The sequence below is a fragment of the Denticeps clupeoides genome, chromosome 9 (assembly GCF_900700375.1).
Source record: "Denticeps clupeoides chromosome 9, fDenClu1.1, whole genome shotgun sequence".
Taxonomy (NCBI): domain Eukaryota; kingdom Metazoa; phylum Chordata; class Actinopteri; order Clupeiformes; family Denticipitidae; genus Denticeps; species Denticeps clupeoides.
In genome coordinates, this window is record NC_041715.1 from 9,605,585 (window position 1) to 9,624,530 (window position 18,946).

Consider the following 18,946-nt stretch of genomic DNA (forward strand, 5'->3'; position numbering starts at 1 on the left):
ATTATCAGACCTAGTATTTCCATTACCCTGCTTCTTATCACTTATGAAAAGCTCATGAAGACCATTAAGTTCACACAAATTTCCATTACATTGGCCGGTTAAGTACCATTTTAGGGCATAATGTGACATTATAAATTTCCTCTCACCTGTCACATATAGATGGGAGTAGCAGGTGGCCTTCCCCACCTTGTTGGAGATGACGCTCTTGTAGACCCCACCATGAGCGTGGCAGACAGAACGGATAACAAGACTGTGGATGTCTCTGACTGTGAGCGAAACAGGAGAGTGGGCCATGTGGGTGAAGGCCGAACACAGGTGGAGCATGAATAACGCACTGTTACATCCCCTCACTGACACTTTCAATTCCACAGAGGCTGCCTGACACTTACAGCGCCGCACCTTTACTGCACAAACACCATTAAAGCCCACAGGGTCCAAGGGGAAGATTTTACTAACATTGAGTCATCTTCCTGTCCTCGGTGCTGTCGATTCTCTTCCCGTTGTGGAACCAGGCAATGGTCGGGTACGGCAGACCAGCCACTTTGCACTTGAGAATGGCTTCTCGCCCCTCGATTACGTCCATATCATACAGTGGCTTGACAAAGTCTGGCATGGTGAAGCGTTCCATTTCATTCTCTGGGACCTCTGGCTCCTCTGGAATTGAAGGCATCTTCTCAAGTTTAGCCCTGAAGGAGGTTAAAAGAAAAAATCTAACTTCTTGTCTGCCATCAGTATTCTGTTTGGGGATAGCTGCAGCCTAAAATAACTGATTTTACACCAACATTTCTTAATACGTGTTGCCATGTTTTTTAAGAAATTAAAAAAATTGCTGCCTTTGTCTCATTTGTTTAAAACAAAGGCAACTTGTTTCAGTGAAAACAAAACAGTCACATGACTGCCTGATGGTGTCTAGCCAATTCTCAAAATGGTGCTATGTACAGTGGTATGCATTAACTTAATTTTTATTCACATGCGCTATGCCTAACAGGAGTTTTGGCAGAAAATTGGAGTAAAGAGTGTGGTTTATGTAAATGAGCTTGAAAAGTGGGAATTGAAAGTTGATGCAAGATCTTTAACCACAATCACTAATCAGTAATTGTGGTTATGCCTGGTGGGCTGCTATGGTTATTGAAATTCAAGAGACAGTGCTTATTGGTCAAATTTGTGAAAAGGTAGCAGTGATTGCACTCATGATTGCATGTCGCAATTGTGACTTGTCTTATCATTGAGCAGTGCTGAAGACAGTTAAGAGCATTGAAGCACTTACATTTGTGAGGAGATAGCAGGACGAGGCTCTTGCACATAAAGTTCAGCTGAGCACTCTGCCTCGCCGTGCATATTTTGGGCTACCACCATGTAGAAACCCTCATCTTCGTTGCATACATGAGAAATAACTAAGGAGTGACGGCCTCCTTCTTTCAAAATGTGAATATCTTCACTCTCCATCAGAGGATGGTCTGGGGGCAGGAAGAAAATACAATGCCAGCTCTCATTCAAACAGTGTGACTACTTTCTACCTGAAATGCGACCCATGGGGGTTTGTTACTTACCAAAATGGCTCCATGTCACCTTGGGTGGAGGTGTGCCACTGACCTTGCAGTCAAAACGAGCATTTCGCCCCTCAATCACTTCCAGCACATCCAGCTTTCGAGTGAAGAGAGGCTCCACAGATGGAATGACTTTGAGTTTGGCACTGGAGGTCAGTTCCTCTAAAACATATTTCACGATTGACCTAAGTTAGGGTGCTTTCAAGTGTAAATTTAAATGGACTCAGAAAGTTTTTGCTTTCAAATGACACTTCTGACATGCAAAAAAAGTGCCTCACCTTTAGCAGTGCTCAGTTTACAGGTGTAAGTACCGCTGTCATCCTCATGTACAGAGTTGAGAAGGAGCCGACACCTCTTCCCATCGTAATGCATCTTGCAGTTGAGCAGCGCGGGCTGGATTAACTTCCCATCCGACAGCCAGTCCACATCCACGTCCTGTGGACCACTCACCTGGCACTCGAACAGAGCTGATTCACCAGCTTGCACCACCATGTCCTTCACAGGCTTGATGATGGCCAGTCCAGGTTCCACTGGGGGTACTGGAACAGACAAGATAAAAAACAGAGCTGAAATCCTCACAAATCCTGAAAAATAAAAGACAATGATGAATGTGGGGCATCGTGGCTGCTAATAAATTGGGAACTCTGCTTCCATACTGATGGACATGATGAGTTTATTTTTAGGTTCATACCATTTCACTGAAGCTTATTTTACTTCAAATTGATCATGCTTAAAGTCATCAAAATATGCTTTATCACACCAATAAATGTCTAAATAAAAATACTTACAAAATTACACAAATACAATTGTAATACACAAAAACAATTAGACTGATTTGTAGCTTCACATGCAACAAATTGCTGAACATATCATTCCTGTGTCAGAAATGATCATTATTCTGTATGCTCAGGATTTAGACCTTATTTAAATTAATTACAGTGTATGAGTGGTGTACCATGGTAAAGCATTACCTTTGACCTCTAATCTGGCCTCACATTGCTTTGTCCCATATTCATTAATGATCTTGCAGGTATAGACCCCAGCATCAGACATTTGTGCAGACTTGATGATCATCTCAAAGTTTCCATCCTCTGTTTCACGCACAATATGCCTGGCGCCTGTTTTTACGGTGACTCTGTCTCTGAGCCTGCAGACAGGGAAAGTATTCTTCAGTATTTAACTTCTATTTACTCTCAACAAATATTCATGCAACATACGTGTAAAACATATAATGCTTACATAATACATATAATGCCTACATATAATATTTTATACAAGATATTTACACTGGCTTTACCGCAGGTGCCTAAAAGGCACATTATGCAGAGAGAAGCAGATATGGAATTTCTTATAAACATGAGGAAAATTAAATTCAATTTTCTGTACTTTCTAATCTTCTGCCATTTCTGGAATGAGTACTATGTCGGGAAAAAAACTTCTCACCAGTACAACATAGGTTTTGGCTGCCCACTCATTCGAACAGACATTGTCACCTCTTGGCCCTCCATGATTATCTGGTCACTAAGAGTAGCCTGTTCCAATAAGAAAGTGAAAGAAACTCAACTGAAATGAGATGATCAAAAACATAGCACTTGATTAAGAATTTTTTTAAACCTGAAAAGAGGGCGGCTCTTTGAACCGAGTGTCAACAATCCTCCTAGGCTCTGGACCTCTGAAAGGTGATCCAGCAAAGTCCATGGCCTCTTCCAGGGGACTGAGGTACTCCTCATCAGATGTGATGGGACTGCTGACGTCCATTGGCACGCCGAGGTTCCCAGAGTGGTCCTGTGTTGGCTCTGTGTATCACATTGCACAAGCTGCTGAACTTCAGCCATACATGCGGCACATGTATCAGAGGTTTTCAATGATAGCAAAATAACTATACGGTCAAAGAAGGTTGCTAATAAATAGGTTTTAATACATACATGTATAGATAGAACAATTAGCATTTTCTATTATTAAAAATGTATGAACCACGAAATAGATATATACCATATTAAAACACAAAATCTTGTCAGCTCTACTTTGAATAAAACATTGAATAAAAAACATAAGGAATAAATAACAGTCTAGCTAAACCAACAGCAACGCACGCTCCCAGAAAATTACTCACCCAACTCCATTACATTAGTGAAAACCTTCAACAGGTGCACCTATAGCTGAACTGGTACACCACTGGTGCTGGATCTCTCTCCTGTAACCCTTCTGTTCCCCCTCGCCTTCATCCCTCCCTTCCATCTTATCGCTCTCTGTCACTCTCTGCATGCCTTTCTTTGCCTCTCTCGGAGGCATTTGAGCAAACACTCAGACATACAGTAGAAACACCGCCTTTTAGGTGTAGTTAGTTGTTCCTCTTGGCAACCATACTATTTATAAAGCTTTATTTTTTTTCACCTTTATTGCTTTGAGCCTAGGATCTGATCCTTTGAAGTCGACTGCAATTTATACTAATTTCAACACAAGCCAATTCTTTTCCCTTAACAATAACCATATTGGCAATGCATGCATTTATGTAATGTCCTAAATGTACATTTACATTTTATATTTCTTAAGAATGTGTGATAATTCCCTAAAACAAATAGTGTGTATTCACATCTGAAACAAAAACACTAACCTCGTAAAACAGGTGTTTTGCATAATTTTCATATAACGGAAATAGAACAGGACATGATCAGTTTCTGGGAACAAAGAGCTCTATGAATATTTTATGGCAAGTATATAAACTTTTCACTTTTACAAAAAATGCAACAAATTGTTCTGCAACTCCAATGTCCTGATACTGCTTTCAAATGACTTTTAAAAGACAGAAATTGAATGCATTCTATAATTTCACTCAATAATCCAGTCTCTAACTTTTGACTGTTTTTGTTCCAGTGAAAGGCCATGCATATTTAATGCAATGGAGAGGAATGTCCCTGGCACAATTAATTAATTAAGGTCTGGTACTTTTCCATACCAGTGTTGCCCTACCCTTAATGACAAACTATGAAAATTGCTGCTACAGCTTGTTTAGCTTGAGCACTATGGAAATGCAATTAGCAGCACTGGATGGTGACATACTCACACACATGCACAAAACACACAAACTTTATCCATTTATTAACGTTTCAATTCTTTGACAGAAACACAGAAATCATGGTTAAACATAGGTACCAGCTTCTGCCCAACTAACGCTTTCTCAATGGTGAAATTCATCAGGAGGCCGGTACGCCTTTAACAATTTATAAGTTCAATTTAGCCCCTGGGTTGCTATGGTAACTATCAGCAAGGAGGCACTGCTGGAATACTGTGCAGTGGTAGAGAGAGAGGCGGAGGAGGGAGGGAGGGAGGGAGAAACAGGAGGTACACAGAAGATGAAATTGAAAATAAAAGGCGGCTGCAATTACTGGTAAGCTCAGAACAAGTGTTATGTAAAACATATTGCTCCATAAAATATGTAATGATGTTCAATTTATTTTGTGCAGTTTTCCTGCTGTATTGTCAATATGAAGCAAACAAAACAAGGTTGAGAATAGTGAGTATGACACACACAATCTGGCCACAGCCCACACTCAGGCTGATAAAGTGATTCATCCTTTGATCCCACTTAAATAAAGCTCTCTGCCATGCTTGTCTTTTGTTTCTGAGATCACAGCAAATCTGTTTTCCTCAGCTTCACAACAAAATACAAGGTGTGCTGCCTAGAAGCTGATATAGATGGCCATATGTCACCTTAAACATCAATCTGGCATTTTATTTTTAAGGCTTCTCGGCAGGTGAGAAAATCCGCTACAAGAGTAGCCAAAAAAAAAAAAAAACATACAAAAAAAATTTATTTCCAAATAATAATAATACTTTTAAAGTACAATTTTTAGTAATCAATACTAAACTAAATCTAAGTATACAAACTATTGTATATATGCCAATTATATGTGTTAGCATTGATCAATTAGATACAGAATAATGCTTCAATGTGTTGTGGTCTACCTAGCTTATGGCACCATTTACCAGAATGTTTAGAAACACTAAGAGGATCAATTTGAAAAACCGTATGGTGACAGTCGTATCTGTCATTTCCTATTCCGTGTCTGTGCTATGATGAGTTAGTGCCACTCTGCTGCCATGGTTTGTGTGTGGTCATGTGATGGCATGGTTGTGTCCGATTGATGAAATGGTGTCATGTAATTTTTTTTGCTACCTTTTTTGAAACCTTAGATCTACTGGCAAAATTAAAGCATATAAATACTTTCAAAAAGTAATGAGTCAAGGGTTGCCCAATGTAGCAAAGACTAAAGTTTTTTTTCATAAATATACTCTAGTAAAGGTACAAAGTATTGCATTGTAAGCCAACTCATAAAGAATTTTCAAAACCTTCAAAAAGGTGACAGAATTAATGGTGACATTCCCCAGGTGGCCCAGATAAGAATATTTTCCAGTGTATTTATTTGTCTGTAATATTTATTGATATAAATGCTTAGCTGCAGGATGGAGTCAAAAAGTCTTTAAAACCTATTTAGGATTAATAGCATTTAGCATTAACTAATTGTCATGGCACTCGTTAAGAACTGTAGGTGGTACTTAAGGAGGTACTGCATTTCATCACGGAAGGCACTACTCACCCGATTTGACAAAGAGGGTTGCGCTACAGGAGGCTGCGCCGACTTGATTGGTGGCAGTGACAGTGTAGGTGCCAGAGTCGCTTGGTTTCGTCCATTTTATTAGCAGTGAGTGTCTCTCTCCCTCCACTTTAATCAGATTAATCAGGCTGTTTTGTACTTCTGAGTTGTCTTTTTTCCAGGTCACTAAAGCAAAGAACACAACGGAGCAAATATCAATTTGAATATATACATTGCAGAAGGTACCATGTTACATTTGCGTTACATGAAATGAGCTCAATGAAGAAAGGAACTGTGTGCTTGACAGCTAATAACATCGACATATGGGTTTGGGAAAGTATAGACTTGCCTTCAGGTAGAGGGGTGCCTGCTATTATACATTTCAGTAGCACTTCAGATCCAGCAGAAGCAATAGTGTCCTGAAGGGGAAACTCAAAAACTGGTGCCTCCATGGGATCTTCACCTGCGGAAACGTAGGAGTCATCTGAGGATTCTGCAAGTGCAAAAAAGATACACATGCATAAAAACTGAGGCCGCAGGTGGACAAATCGGGGTCAGAGAGTAAAAAACCAAACAAGGATTTTGTTTCAACCAACCATTTGTAGGGACTCATCAACTGGTAGGCTGAATCAAAATTCTTGTCTGATGGAGTCTATTGTGTGAGTCACATATTCTGTTATTAGTTCACAGATGGACATGTAAATAATTCAACAGAATTTCTTTCGTACCCAGTTCAGGAGACATAGGCCTGGTGCGTCTGCCTTTCCCTCTGGTCCGCTGAGTTTCTTTGGCTGGGATAATTTTCTTTGGCTTGTCGTTCACTGGAGGAACTACCTCCATGGGTTCTTCCTCCACAATGATTGTGGGTATTGTTAGCTTCTGAGCTGGAGGCAAAGGAGTCACGTCTATGTCCATCTTCTCTTCTTCCATAGAGGATAGGGAAACTCTTGAAGGCTTTTGTGGTGGTTGGGCTGGTTGGGCTTGGAAAACTGTTGGCTCTCTCTGCGCAAGTGGACTTTCAGGTCTTCGTTCTAATTTTCTCAACATTATCTCTACGGGAGTCTTCCTGTGGAGAGATTCCTCCTTTTCTGGCTTGTTGGAAACTTCTTGCACACAGTGTGCTCTGTGTACTAGAGGACTTGAAGGTCTTGGTTCCACCTTGCGAAGGGTCATTTCTAAAACATTTCGGGATGGTGAATCCCCTCTAATTTGGCGTGGAGAGCGTGGCCGATCTTCAATGACATGAGTGATTTCTACAGGTGATCTCCGCAACGTTTCCCTCACTGGACTAGCATTTTGTCTGTGTCTTGCTGAGTATTGTCCAGGTAATTCTAAAGGGGACATTGCCTCTGGGGATGTCACTTCTTCCCCAAGCCGACTTACAGTTATACTTGTCACTGGAGATTTCTTTGTTTCCAGTGGATTAGGTTGAGTGAGAGCTGACTGGCTCTGTATGGTCTGTGGAGCTTTAGGAGGGGATCGTTCTTTTTCTCTGTGTTCCTGTGACTGTTGGGCACGCTCTCTGTCTTGCAGTTTCTGAAGTACCTGAGGAGGGATTGGCTCCAGTTTCCTGAAGGGTTGTCTGCTTCTGTGGGTTAGCTGTTCTGTAGAAAAGGACTTCTTCATGTGAGGCTTGCCAACAAGTTTCTTGATCCTTTGCAGTTCCTCTGCAAACTTGTTTTCGATGTCTTGAACTTTCTGGGAGTAACGTGGCTTGTCTTCTAAGGACGCAGCCCTTTGTCTGAACACGGACCTTCTCTGGGCTGCGTCAGCCTTCAAAGCCTCACGCAGATCCTCCCTGGAGCTCTCTCGGGATATCCCCAGATGACTTCCTCCTTCGTCTGATTCAATGGATGGGGCTCGATTGAATCCAGCCCATGAGCGTCCAGAGATTGAGCCCTCAGGATTGTCGATACTTCTTCTGCGTTCTTCAAAGACCCTCACTTTTTCAAAGATCTTTGAGCTAGCCCGGGTGAGTTTAGGTGATGGACGGGGTGTCAGATCCTTACGGGAATACTCACTAATGGGAGTCTGAGGGCGGGATTCCTGGGTACTACTCTGAGACATGCCTGAGGATTTGGGCTGTTTTAGCTTCTCCTCAAATTCTCCTGGGACTGTGTCTTGGTATTCAGTTGGTACAACAACTTTCTTGCGTGGGGCGAGAGGTGTAGCAGGGGCTGAACCAGATCGGCTGAGCATGGGGGAGGCTGTAGAACGGCCAATTTTTGGGGAAGGGGGAGGGAGAACTTGGGGGGGAGAGTCCCTCAAAACATCTTCAGATTGGCTCCTGAAAGAAGGCGATTAACGGAAATGCTCTGTTAGCATAGTCGGATTAAATACAGGGAGGAGCCCAGCTGTTTGGAAGAGGACAACGAGCCAAAGAGGCTTTCAGTGGCTCAGGACTTATAATATGGATGTTTTGAGTGCTTCTGTGGGGTTGTGCTTTTCTTTTCTTTTTTTCAAATGAGCAACTGATATGTTGGCGTGTACTGAGTCAAGGAATGATTTGCATGGCAGCTACTTTTTGTTATTTGACCTGATGTGCACTTGATTATTCTGTATGTTGTTTACATAAGTTGGTTTTAGGTTAACAGCCAAGTGGTTTTGTGTGCTCGTGTTCTTTGAGTAATCAAATATAGTGGTGAACAAAAAGAAATAAAAAGCGATTTTTGACTGGTTGATATGGATGCAGTTATTACGACTGGATTCTGTGTGTGTGTGTGGTGATAATTGATAATAGTTTAAATTAAGTGTGATGTACGATGCCTACCAGCCTATTCCTTCCAAAATAACTGGACTAGACCAAAATATACCACTGGATATCTACAAGTCAAAAGACACTTGCCATGACTAGGAAGGATGAATTGCCAATGTACCCTTGAAACAAGCACGTAACAATTTGAAAGCCATCACCAAGGTGACTGTTGTGTTGTAAGCTAAATATCAACTGTGCTTTGAGAACTTTTGTGATCTGAAGCATTTCAGATTATGGTGCATGTTCCAAGTAGGTAAGTACATAATAGTCACTCTCCTTCCTAGTCTAAATGTCTAGACTTGTATTCAATATACAGTGTAATATGAATAATATGCAAGCAGTGCAAAAGACATGCAGACGGTGTAAACATGCGGAAGGTTAATAATATAAAATTGTATAAATTAGTTATGTGAAAAAAAATATATTAGCAAGCCATAGAGTATTTTTAAAAGTTCTGATGCCTGGCTTTATTCTAAAACATTGATTTTTTAAATAAATTATCAGTGGGCATGAAAGATAAAGAACCATCAATTTAAAGATGGAATTTAAACTTATTTTTTTATGTTCAATTTATTCAATTATGTGCTGAAATGGTGTTGATTAATTTTATATCAATTTGTAATATTTCTCTGTATGTCAGTAAATGTTTAATAATACAAATCTCCTTCATGTAATTCCACATGATACGGTGATGTTTTTCCTCAGTGTTTATTTGAATTTTCTACATTAACATAATTTAGGTTTATAGTGTTCTACAGCAATATTTAACAACTTGGACATTTAATATGGAATATTTTCCAGAGCAAAATTCATGCAGCAGTGGGAGCATGCTAAAAACAAAACAACAACAAAAAAAACTTAGCATGCACAAGGGAAAACCCAAAGGGGTCGATGGTACCTCACACACAATGATATGCAAAAATGTGTCTAAAAGTGACCACCCAGACACATAAAAATTTTTTTACTCATTTGTTTATGCATTCATTGATATGTGGGCAAAAAATGAAAATAATTTGTGCATGGACAATGGGGGATCAAAGGAAAGTATGAACTGAATGGAAACGGCTGACAAAATAATTCAGGTGGAATTAAGGGTCAGGATAAAAATAATATATTTCACTAATAGTAAGTTGCACTACATTACACTGCAAATGCTTTTCAGAGCTGAATAAAGGACTGCTGGTAAACACGATTCATTCCTTGAGACTTGCAGTCTTGGATAAAACATGCTGCAGTTGCTTTAAATTTTCTCATCCTCGTTTGATCAACCTCAGGCATAATCAGGCAAACAATACCCATAGACAACTACACAATTACATATATAACTATGTTTCATTTCTTTTCCTGTTTGAGACCTAAGTCAATCATCAAAAAGCTACAAGAAAATGTATCTCTCTGCTGCTTCACTTCACAGTGCAACACTGATATCACAACGCCTCTGTCAAAAACTGGAACATTTCAAATATGCACAAAAAGCATGACGCTGAGCATCTGACCGTTATCAAACAAGGGTACGATTACATATCTAGATGATGGACGATATCAAAACCCTCACCGAATGTCAGACGAATGATATGTTAGCCCTAGTCTGATCACGTGTGTAAATACAACATAATCAATGTCAATGGACATAGTCAAATTGTCAATGGAGAGCAACTGATAAGTGGAATGAGATAAAAGAAAATACAAGTAACAAGAACAGAATAATGTGCATTTTTTGTGCACATCTATAAGGAACTGAAACATTTCCTTTGTAAATGACAAAAAAGTGTGATGTATATGTTAGATTATATATGTTTGGGATTTTAGGAAGAGATAGGCACTGAAAATATTTAAGTGGTCATGTGTACCATGGACCCCAGCTTAAACATGGGCTAAAAAGAATGCTGCCGTGGACAGAGTACTTTTACATATTATTGCACAAGCATTTTATTGAATTAACATTTCTTTTCTTTTTTTTTTGCTTTAGTAATTCTAAAGAAGGTCCACACCCAAATCCAAAAATCGGTTTTACAGGTATTGTGTGAATTCTGTGCTGACTGGATCGTACTCAAATTACCACATCCTCTGTTTAGCCATGATATAAGAAGGGTCTCCAGTAATTGATTTGCATGTGTTGTGGTTTTGGCCTGTTTTTTATTGGGGTGGGGGTGGTTGTTTCTGTGTTTCTTTATCTATTTTTTTCTTTTTTGTGGCTGCTGCGTCTACTGGGAGTGTTTACTTACAGGGGTATAGAAAAAGTCCTTCCTCTATAGAGACTGAATGTGCTACCGTAGTAATCACTAGCTAAAGACACACTTTCCTCGGACCCCCACACTGGACGAGACACATTGGCGCGGGATGCTCGAATCAGAGGCTCGACCCCTAGGTGCCTGATCTGGGTGCCCGTTGGGTCCCGGCTGTTCGCTTGCCTGGCCGACTTGGAGAGGTCCAGCTGCCCTGGTGCTCTGGAACCCAGAGCCAGAGCCTCCTTCTCTACCACTGTGTTCTCACTCCCAGTCCAGCTGTCTGTTCGTGATGCAAGGTGACCTGCTGCATCTGGACCAGCATCCATTCTCCTGTCACCTGCAAATTATACACATTTATGCAATATTGAGAAACTTGAAACTGGGTACCAACACAGTTTTCTACATGGCACCACCAGAAAGCAGGATTGGTGCACTGTAAAGGCAATTTAGGAGTGAGCTGGAAGAAACTTTACCTATGTGAACTGAGCTGACCGCAGGGAATGAAAGGAAAAAGCTGTGACATTTAGTCTAGACAGCAGACAGTTCTCAGTGGGAGGCAGGTAATTTACAACCAATTTGATTCACTTAGGCTGCTGTGACTAAGAAACTAAGGGAAAAACATCAGGTAAAGTTGAAGTAATACACATCACAACCAATGTGAAGTGACCCCTGATACTTATTCTTTCAGTTCTACCTTGCAATACATTTTTATGACTGATTTATCACTTCTTGCCATTGTAATAACAGAAAAAACTAATGCCATACTGCTTGACTATTAATACATAATATGCATGTACCATTGTTGTTAGTTTTATATTAACCATTTTGATCTCAGATCTTCATGTTTGTTTGAGAATTTGAGTTTGGAATCAATCGCAAAATTATGTCCCAAATCCACTCCCACTCATTCTCATGGGGAATTGACAATAGCTTTCGTTTAATTAGCTCATCTGATAACAAGAAGTGTCTCTGAAGAGATTAATCCCACATTTCCAAATATGTGAGATTGTGTGAGACAATGACCAGAAGCACGATGTAATAAAATAGTTTAAATGCTTCTCAGAGTGTTTAAAAGAGCTGAAATATGGGTATGAATGTCAATGTACCCCATGTGCAACAATGAGTGGTCATAACCTTATGGCTAATCAATATTTCTCCCAGATCCTATGTATATATAGGATATATGTGTGTGTATGTGTGTGTATACTGTATATGTATACACACACACAGTGTGAACAGGCAGTGGTGGCCTCGAGGTTAAGGAAGCAGTCCTGTAATGTGAAGGTTGCCGGTTCGAATCCCGATCAGCCAAGGTGCCACTGAGCAAAGCACCGTCCCCACACACTGCTCCCGGGCGCCTTTCATAGCTGCCCACTGCTGATGGGCTAAAAGCAGTGGACACATTTCGTTGTGTGCACCGTGTGCACCAGTTGTGCTGTATATCACAATGACGATCATTTCACTTTCACACACACACACACACATTCATATATACATTGCCATACATGTTGTGATGTTCTGTCCACGCCTGATCGATGTATACCTTTTTGATGTAATAGCAGTAACAACAATCCAATCTCTGAAAATATATATGAATATGCACAGAAAATGCAATGATGTTTTACCTGTGGGCACTCTTTGTGAATCCTGGTCTTTAGTCTCCAAGGGTATCTGGGGCTCAACTGCCTCGTCCTCTGTAGTTTCTGAGTCTGGGGAGGGGGAGTTAAAAACACCCAAGTTACCCACAATGGATGGATGGATTAGTTTGTCTGCGAGTGAACCAGTAGGAATGAGGGGGTGAGTAACAACTGGAAAAAAAAAATCTTCATGCAATAATATTTCAGACAAAAAATAAATTGGCATGGATCCTGAAATATGAATATTCTCTTTGTACAGAGATAGGGTAGGAGTATTGGAGTGGGAAAAATAAAAAATAAAGTCAGACCAAAGAACAGAAGAACCGTTACCATAGCTTTGTTTCCTGCAGGAGCGGAAAACTTCACTTCCATAGTGGCAGCGGGGAGAAGCAAACAGGAAAGCACCGTTACTATAGAAACGACCCCCCCTTCTATCAGTTATACGCCCCCAGCCATTGATGCAACACTGCTGAGTAGACAAAAACAAAAACAGCAGAGTGGATCGGCATTGAGTTAGGAAGCAAGATTCACGTGCCATATGCTTTTCTTGCCATCTGCGTCTTTACTGGAATTTTAAATCTGCTCATTTTCATCTATTTACCAGGCACACAAAATGGTTAAGCATTGTGAAGTGCCAGGCAATTTTCATTGCAAGTACCAGATGATGTGACTCTGGATTGAATTCTGATATCCAGAATTCGGTATCCATCCAATTGGCAAGATAATGCAGATCATGTGTTTTACATTAAATAATATCCCCTTTCAGATTCCCAAATGTACTAAACAGTGTTCAAACCTATCTACATTTTCTCCATTTAAAATCAAAATGCCATTTTGATTGTATTAAATATGTTCAGCTTTATCTGATTACAATGTGACTACAGTGATCTGAATAAATTGTATAGACCAGATTGCACAAAGTCATTTATTCAAAAGCTGATCAACTAAAGGGCTACATGCACAATAACAAGGACAACAAGACAAGAAAAAGGAAAGCAACATAATCAAGTAAATTAAAAGGATGAAACAGATTTTAAAAAAAAAGATCATTATGTTGCTACAAACAGGAAATGTTAGGCTCACAAAAAAAGATTAAGGATGCACAAGTGTATACCACTTCTGTTTTAACTGTATAGATGATGTGCAATCAACCTATTTTAGCTTGTAATTGTTGCAACCTCTGGTTGAGTGCAAAAAAATCTGCTGCAGTGAATACTCCTTTGGGATGAAAAATATAGTGTTAGTGTTAATTGCTCTTGCCTCAGACTACCTTTAACGGTTCCAGTTGTTAGTGCAATAGAGGTTTGCTTTCCTGTTCAATAAAATCTTTTGCAAAATCTGGGGCTTTGTAACAATGTGGGACAAATAATCCTGTGTTTCAAACTCATTAGTTAAAAAAATGCATCCTTAATCTTAAAGTAACATTATGGCCAACAAAAAGTTTAGAAATTAATTTGTAAAACTGTGAGATCTATAGAACCCAACACACCATGGGTAAACCGGCCAAATGTTCGGTTAGAATGCCCAGTTTTCTGCAACGAGAAAAGAATCATTTTACCACACGGGTTATATGGCAGAGCAGAGGTCATTTTAAACATGCATGTTAAACTGAAGACAGTGAGAATAGTGAAAATGTTCTTACAGACACTAACATGTAGGCAAGTAGCTCAAGAGAAAACTAGGGACTGTAGCTGCATGCAATTCTTCATTAAGGCATCACAACATAGTTAAAAAAAATATATCACAAAAATATATCACAATTTGAATGCTAGTTGAATGCCTTGTCTGGCAACCAATAGGGTACACATAGTAGTCCTTCATGAATTGCCCACATCTGGTCCTATTGTAGAGTTGGCAATTAATAATTATTTAGTTTTTATACCAAACAACCCCATACACAACTCTGATATTTCTGAAATATCTATGGCTAAAGACAAAAACTTCCAGAAAATGCTTTGAGGTTGTGGGGCCATTTGAGGTAATTTCTGCCAGTCCCTGACCCACTTTGATGAGCACTTGCCTTAGGGTTAACAAGAAGAAGGATGTGAGAGATAGATTTTGGGAAGACAGTGAGGTATAAAGTGAGATTTTTAAGGTAGCCATTATGTTCTGGAAAAAAAACTGAAGACTTCAAACTATGCGTTTTCTCCATTTTCTACCCATTATGATTATGATGCTTTTTAAAAATGTCTTTCAACAAGTGAGCAATTACTAAATTAAATATGCCATTGTCTTTTTCACATTGTTAAAGGCACTAGCATTAAAGGAGCAATGTGTACAATTTCACCAGCTTGCACATTTTTACTCCATTAACTAGGGGGCAGTATAGCACCAGAATGCTGCAATGTCTATCCCATCTAAGAAAACGCATGTTTGCCTGACCAGTACTCTCTTGTTAGCATAGTAACTTAACTAAAGTTACAACTCTGCAATGTATTACAAAGACATAATTAATGCAAAAATGTTTTGCACAATGCACCTAAATATATCCACAATGGCAGATTATTCTAATGCTAATCATAGACAACTGGGACATACTTTTATGTCTAATAATATCTAAATATATTTAATAAACTACCCAGTAAATTGAAATCATATGAGTTGGCATTCTAGAATGAAAGCAGGCACCTACAGTACAAGAATCGAAAATTAATATAATCTCATCCAGACACAATCTAGATTTGAAGAACACTAAATAACTAACTGGGGTATCGTGTTTTTGGAAATGTCTGAATGATTCTAACAAGCCAACTTCACTGCCAGCTTTTCAGAGTGAACCATCAAAGGATCAGGGTGCTCACAAATGTTCTGCTGTCCCAGGACATTCTGAGGCCTGGGGTCACGAGCAACAAGCCGCTGAGCTCCTGTTACTTTTTCTAAAATGACACTGATTCGCAGTGACCTGCCAAGTGTTGACAGACTCCTGTACTCTTCGCACACTAAGCAAGCCACCAAGGAGGAAGCTTCAGGCAGCCATCTGTGCTGTGAAGATGAGGGCTAAACAACCAAGTAAAGGCCCAGACCAAAGTAAATATTGTCCTCGTGGATTTTTAAAAAATCTTTTATTACGCCTCAACATTTTATGACTGATTCTAATACATTAGTTTTGATTAATTATGTAGTTCTAATTATGTAAAAAACATCCCTGTCCTTTTGGGAAAACACACAAATTAATGCATTTATTATTTGTATGTAAATTAATTTTATTTTGAGCATTTTCAGTAAAGAGATCATTATTATATATCTGTGTGATTAATCAAAACCTCATAATGAGCTAATAAGAAAAGTGATAACATAGACACCCCATTAGCCTGATTATAAAATGTTGTCTTTTGTGTCCATATAAAAAGAAAAAGATGCCTGCACCGGTACACAAAAAGACTCATATTGACAAACCATCCTGGTTTCCAGTCATCCTGCCAGTAAATCACTGTCTGTTTCCATAGACAACGTGTCTACTGAGCACGTTCTGACACTATCTAATCTGGGTGCCACCACCTACTCTGGTGACCTGACACTTTCATTCCAATTTATCAAACACAAGAGGACCACATGTGTTTCAATACCACCCCATCATCCACAGACACAGCTGACCTCACTCTCCCCTCACAAGGGGAACAAGAACCCCGTTAACAAAGCTTGCTTGTTTGCCATTGACCTAGATATTCAGACCATTCTTTTTTTTTTTAAATTGAGGCTTTGATATAAAGGGATTTAGCATTTGGGCTTTCAAGGTAATACAAAATTGGGAGACTAACACACTGGACAAAATAATATACGAATTGTATATTAAAAGTGAAATTCCAAAACCAATGTTTGCTCTGGTTGCAATTTGGCCTGATCCTTGTGTAACAACACAGCTGATCTCTATGCAACGTTTCTGGCCTTCTCACCTGCCAGTCTGCCTCTCCAGACGAACATCCAATTATCTCCCATTCACCCATCCCCCCATCTCCCTCACAAATACTTTCATCTTCACACAACCCCCCTTTCCTCAAGCAGAGGGTCGAAACCCCAGACAAATGTCACGCGTTGAACTGGTACAAATGCGGCCCAATCTCATTGATTAATTGACCGATTGATTGCTTAATTAATAATCAATGCATAGGGTAGGCTTTCAAACCAATAGGAAACATTAATAATTATAGTTATCATTTAATCTTAAATGTAAAACCATTAATCGCTTCAGAGATCAAAATAAATTGTCTTCTAACTCTCTGAACTGGCAATACTGGGCAATTGTTTTGCTTGCTGCTACAAGCATTTTTGCTTTATTGCACGCGGCAAATATTGCCGTTCCTGCACACTGCTTTACCATATGCTTCAATTCTCCTCCGCCACAGATGAAAGGACAATATCCGACAGTGTCCGTTTGTTACCCATGCACTGAACTGACACCCGAGTGATTTATCCCCGGAATTAGAGAATGTGAGAAATCACACCCCCAGGGATTCTCTCTTTTGTCTTCATCATCTCAGTACCAGTGGCTTCCAAATGCTAGGAGCCAAGAAAAAAAGACCTGTCATTTCCAGAATGAATAAGCCTTGAGTATCATTTTAAAAAAGCAAACAACTCAAATAAAGCTTCTCTCGCTCGTTCTCTTCTTTCTTTCTCTCTGTATTTTCGTTACAGGATAAGGGTGGGGCACATCAGTAAAGATCGGCTCTCACAAACCCATCAAAAACCGCATAATACTTGACAAAATACACAGCATTGGTATTTCAAACCAGTCTGAGTTCAAATTAAATATAAAGAGTAGCACAAAATGAGAGGTGAATCTGAAAGGCGCAGGTGACACACTGACCTGAATCTGCTTCTTTGACCAGATTTTCTTCATCGCTCGGAACACTGCTGGTCTTTTGTCAGGTAGGTAAGAGACAGAGGTGATGTTTGCAGCGAGATAAGGAGTTCACTAACACACTGGCTGACCTGATACCTTATCCAGGACCAGATCTACCATCTTAACACATTCGGAAAGGACTAGCCAGTGAAAAATCACAAGTTCTTTTAGAATGTTCTTCGTCTTCATGGGATGTTTGGTCAAAGATGACAAGGAGGGGTCCAGTGATTCTCCTTTAAAAAGCAGCTTCAAAGAAACACCAGGGCACTTTGGGTGAACTTCACTCCCATCGCGACTGAATCCAGAAGAATCCAGAAGAATCCAGAAGACTGAATCCAGAAGAGCCGGAACTGACACGGATTCAGCAGGTGGCACACATTTCTGCCCCTGACCTGCAGTCCCACGTGAACAATAACAACACCAAAAAAAAACCCCGCAGATGCCAAGAGCTGGGGTGCAGCAGGCAGACAGGAAAAGCCCAATCAGAGCGCAGGAGCGTCACCTCAGCAGAAGCCTGAGCAGACAATAGCAGCCAGCGTCCATCCCGGAATTGAGGAAAGAGAGAGTGAGAGAGAAAGAGATGGGGGGAAAAAAATGCGTCTCCTCCCCCCCAACACGTCTTGTCCGGAAGAGAGAACGAGTACCGAAAGAGATGGAATGAGTCAGCTCTCCTGAGAACTACATTGGGGGGGGGGTGCTGGTTGGCAAATCCTTCTTCAGGCGGTCTGTTGTGTGCCCCCTTCCTCCATCCTTCTCTCCCTCTCGCTCTCTCTCTCTCCTTTGCTCGCTCGCTCGCTCGCTCTCACTTTGTCTCTGAATGCAGCTAGAACGATGGAGCCTCGTTACGTGGAGCCCAGCCATTATACATCTAGGATCAATGCTCCTGACGTCAGCCTTTGCCTATTTTGTTTGTTTGTTTTTTTTGTTAATAGCAATCAGCCACATTTGCACATTCAAATACAGCATCAGTTCCCCACCCCTATCTCTGTGGTCAACCCAATTCATAAGGTTCAAAAAATGTTTTTAATTAAAGCATTTGTGTAACATATTGTAACACAACAACTGATGGCAATTTAACTTGTTGTTTTTACCTTTATTGTAAAATAGACTGAAAAACAACAGCGACCGCATATGCTCACAGTGCTAGCAATCAGCCGCCAATACAGTGGCCAGCTACAAAATGCACTTTATCTCTTTTTTGACTTTAAAAATGAAATAATGTATTTTTATTTTAAGGTTTCAAGTTTAATTGCAAGCACTGAAACTTTGATGTTGCCAGCACTGAACACAATTTAGCACATATAAAAAATGAAAGTACAAATAAAGGGATCTATAGTTGCCTCG

At 40.0% G+C, this 18,946-nt stretch overlaps 1 protein-coding gene across 4 annotated transcripts in view; it reads right to left on the reverse strand.

Moving 5' to 3' along the window:
* Window positions 1–18,946, reverse strand: part of spegb (striated muscle enriched protein kinase b) — a 48,022-nt gene that overhangs the window by 18,333 nt on the left and 10,743 nt on the right. The window contains exons 1-16 of one of the 4 annotated variants that reach the window (XM_028990494.1): window positions 17,567–18,335; window positions 14,252–14,294; window positions 13,093–13,122; window positions 12,751–12,834; window positions 11,309–11,462; window positions 6,871–8,429; window positions 6,492–6,635; window positions 6,146–6,328; window positions 3,162–3,343; window positions 2,991–3,079; window positions 2,519–2,694; window positions 1,826–2,086; window positions 1,551–1,709; window positions 1,268–1,457; window positions 457–686; window positions 147–266 (exon numbers count right to left, since the gene is read on the reverse strand). In XM_028990494.1, coding sequence (XP_028846327.1) covers window positions 147–266; window positions 457–686; window positions 1,268–1,457; window positions 1,551–1,709; window positions 1,826–2,086; window positions 2,519–2,694; window positions 2,991–3,079; window positions 3,162–3,343; window positions 6,146–6,328; window positions 6,492–6,635; window positions 6,871–8,429; window positions 11,309–11,462; window positions 12,751–12,834; window positions 13,093–13,122; window positions 14,252–14,294; window positions 17,567–17,599 — 3,637 coding nt within the window. In that variant the 5' untranslated portion in view covers window positions 17,600–18,335. Of the gene's footprint in view, window positions 1–146; window positions 267–456; window positions 687–1,267; window positions 1,458–1,550; window positions 1,710–1,825; window positions 2,087–2,518; window positions 2,695–2,990; window positions 3,080–3,161; window positions 3,344–6,145; window positions 6,329–6,491; window positions 6,636–6,870; window positions 8,430–11,308; window positions 11,463–12,750; window positions 12,835–13,092; window positions 13,128–14,251; window positions 14,295–17,566; window positions 18,336–18,946 lie in introns of those variants that run through there. The other 3 variants (XM_028990496.1, XM_028990495.1, XM_028990492.1) reach the window with 3 other exon arrangements.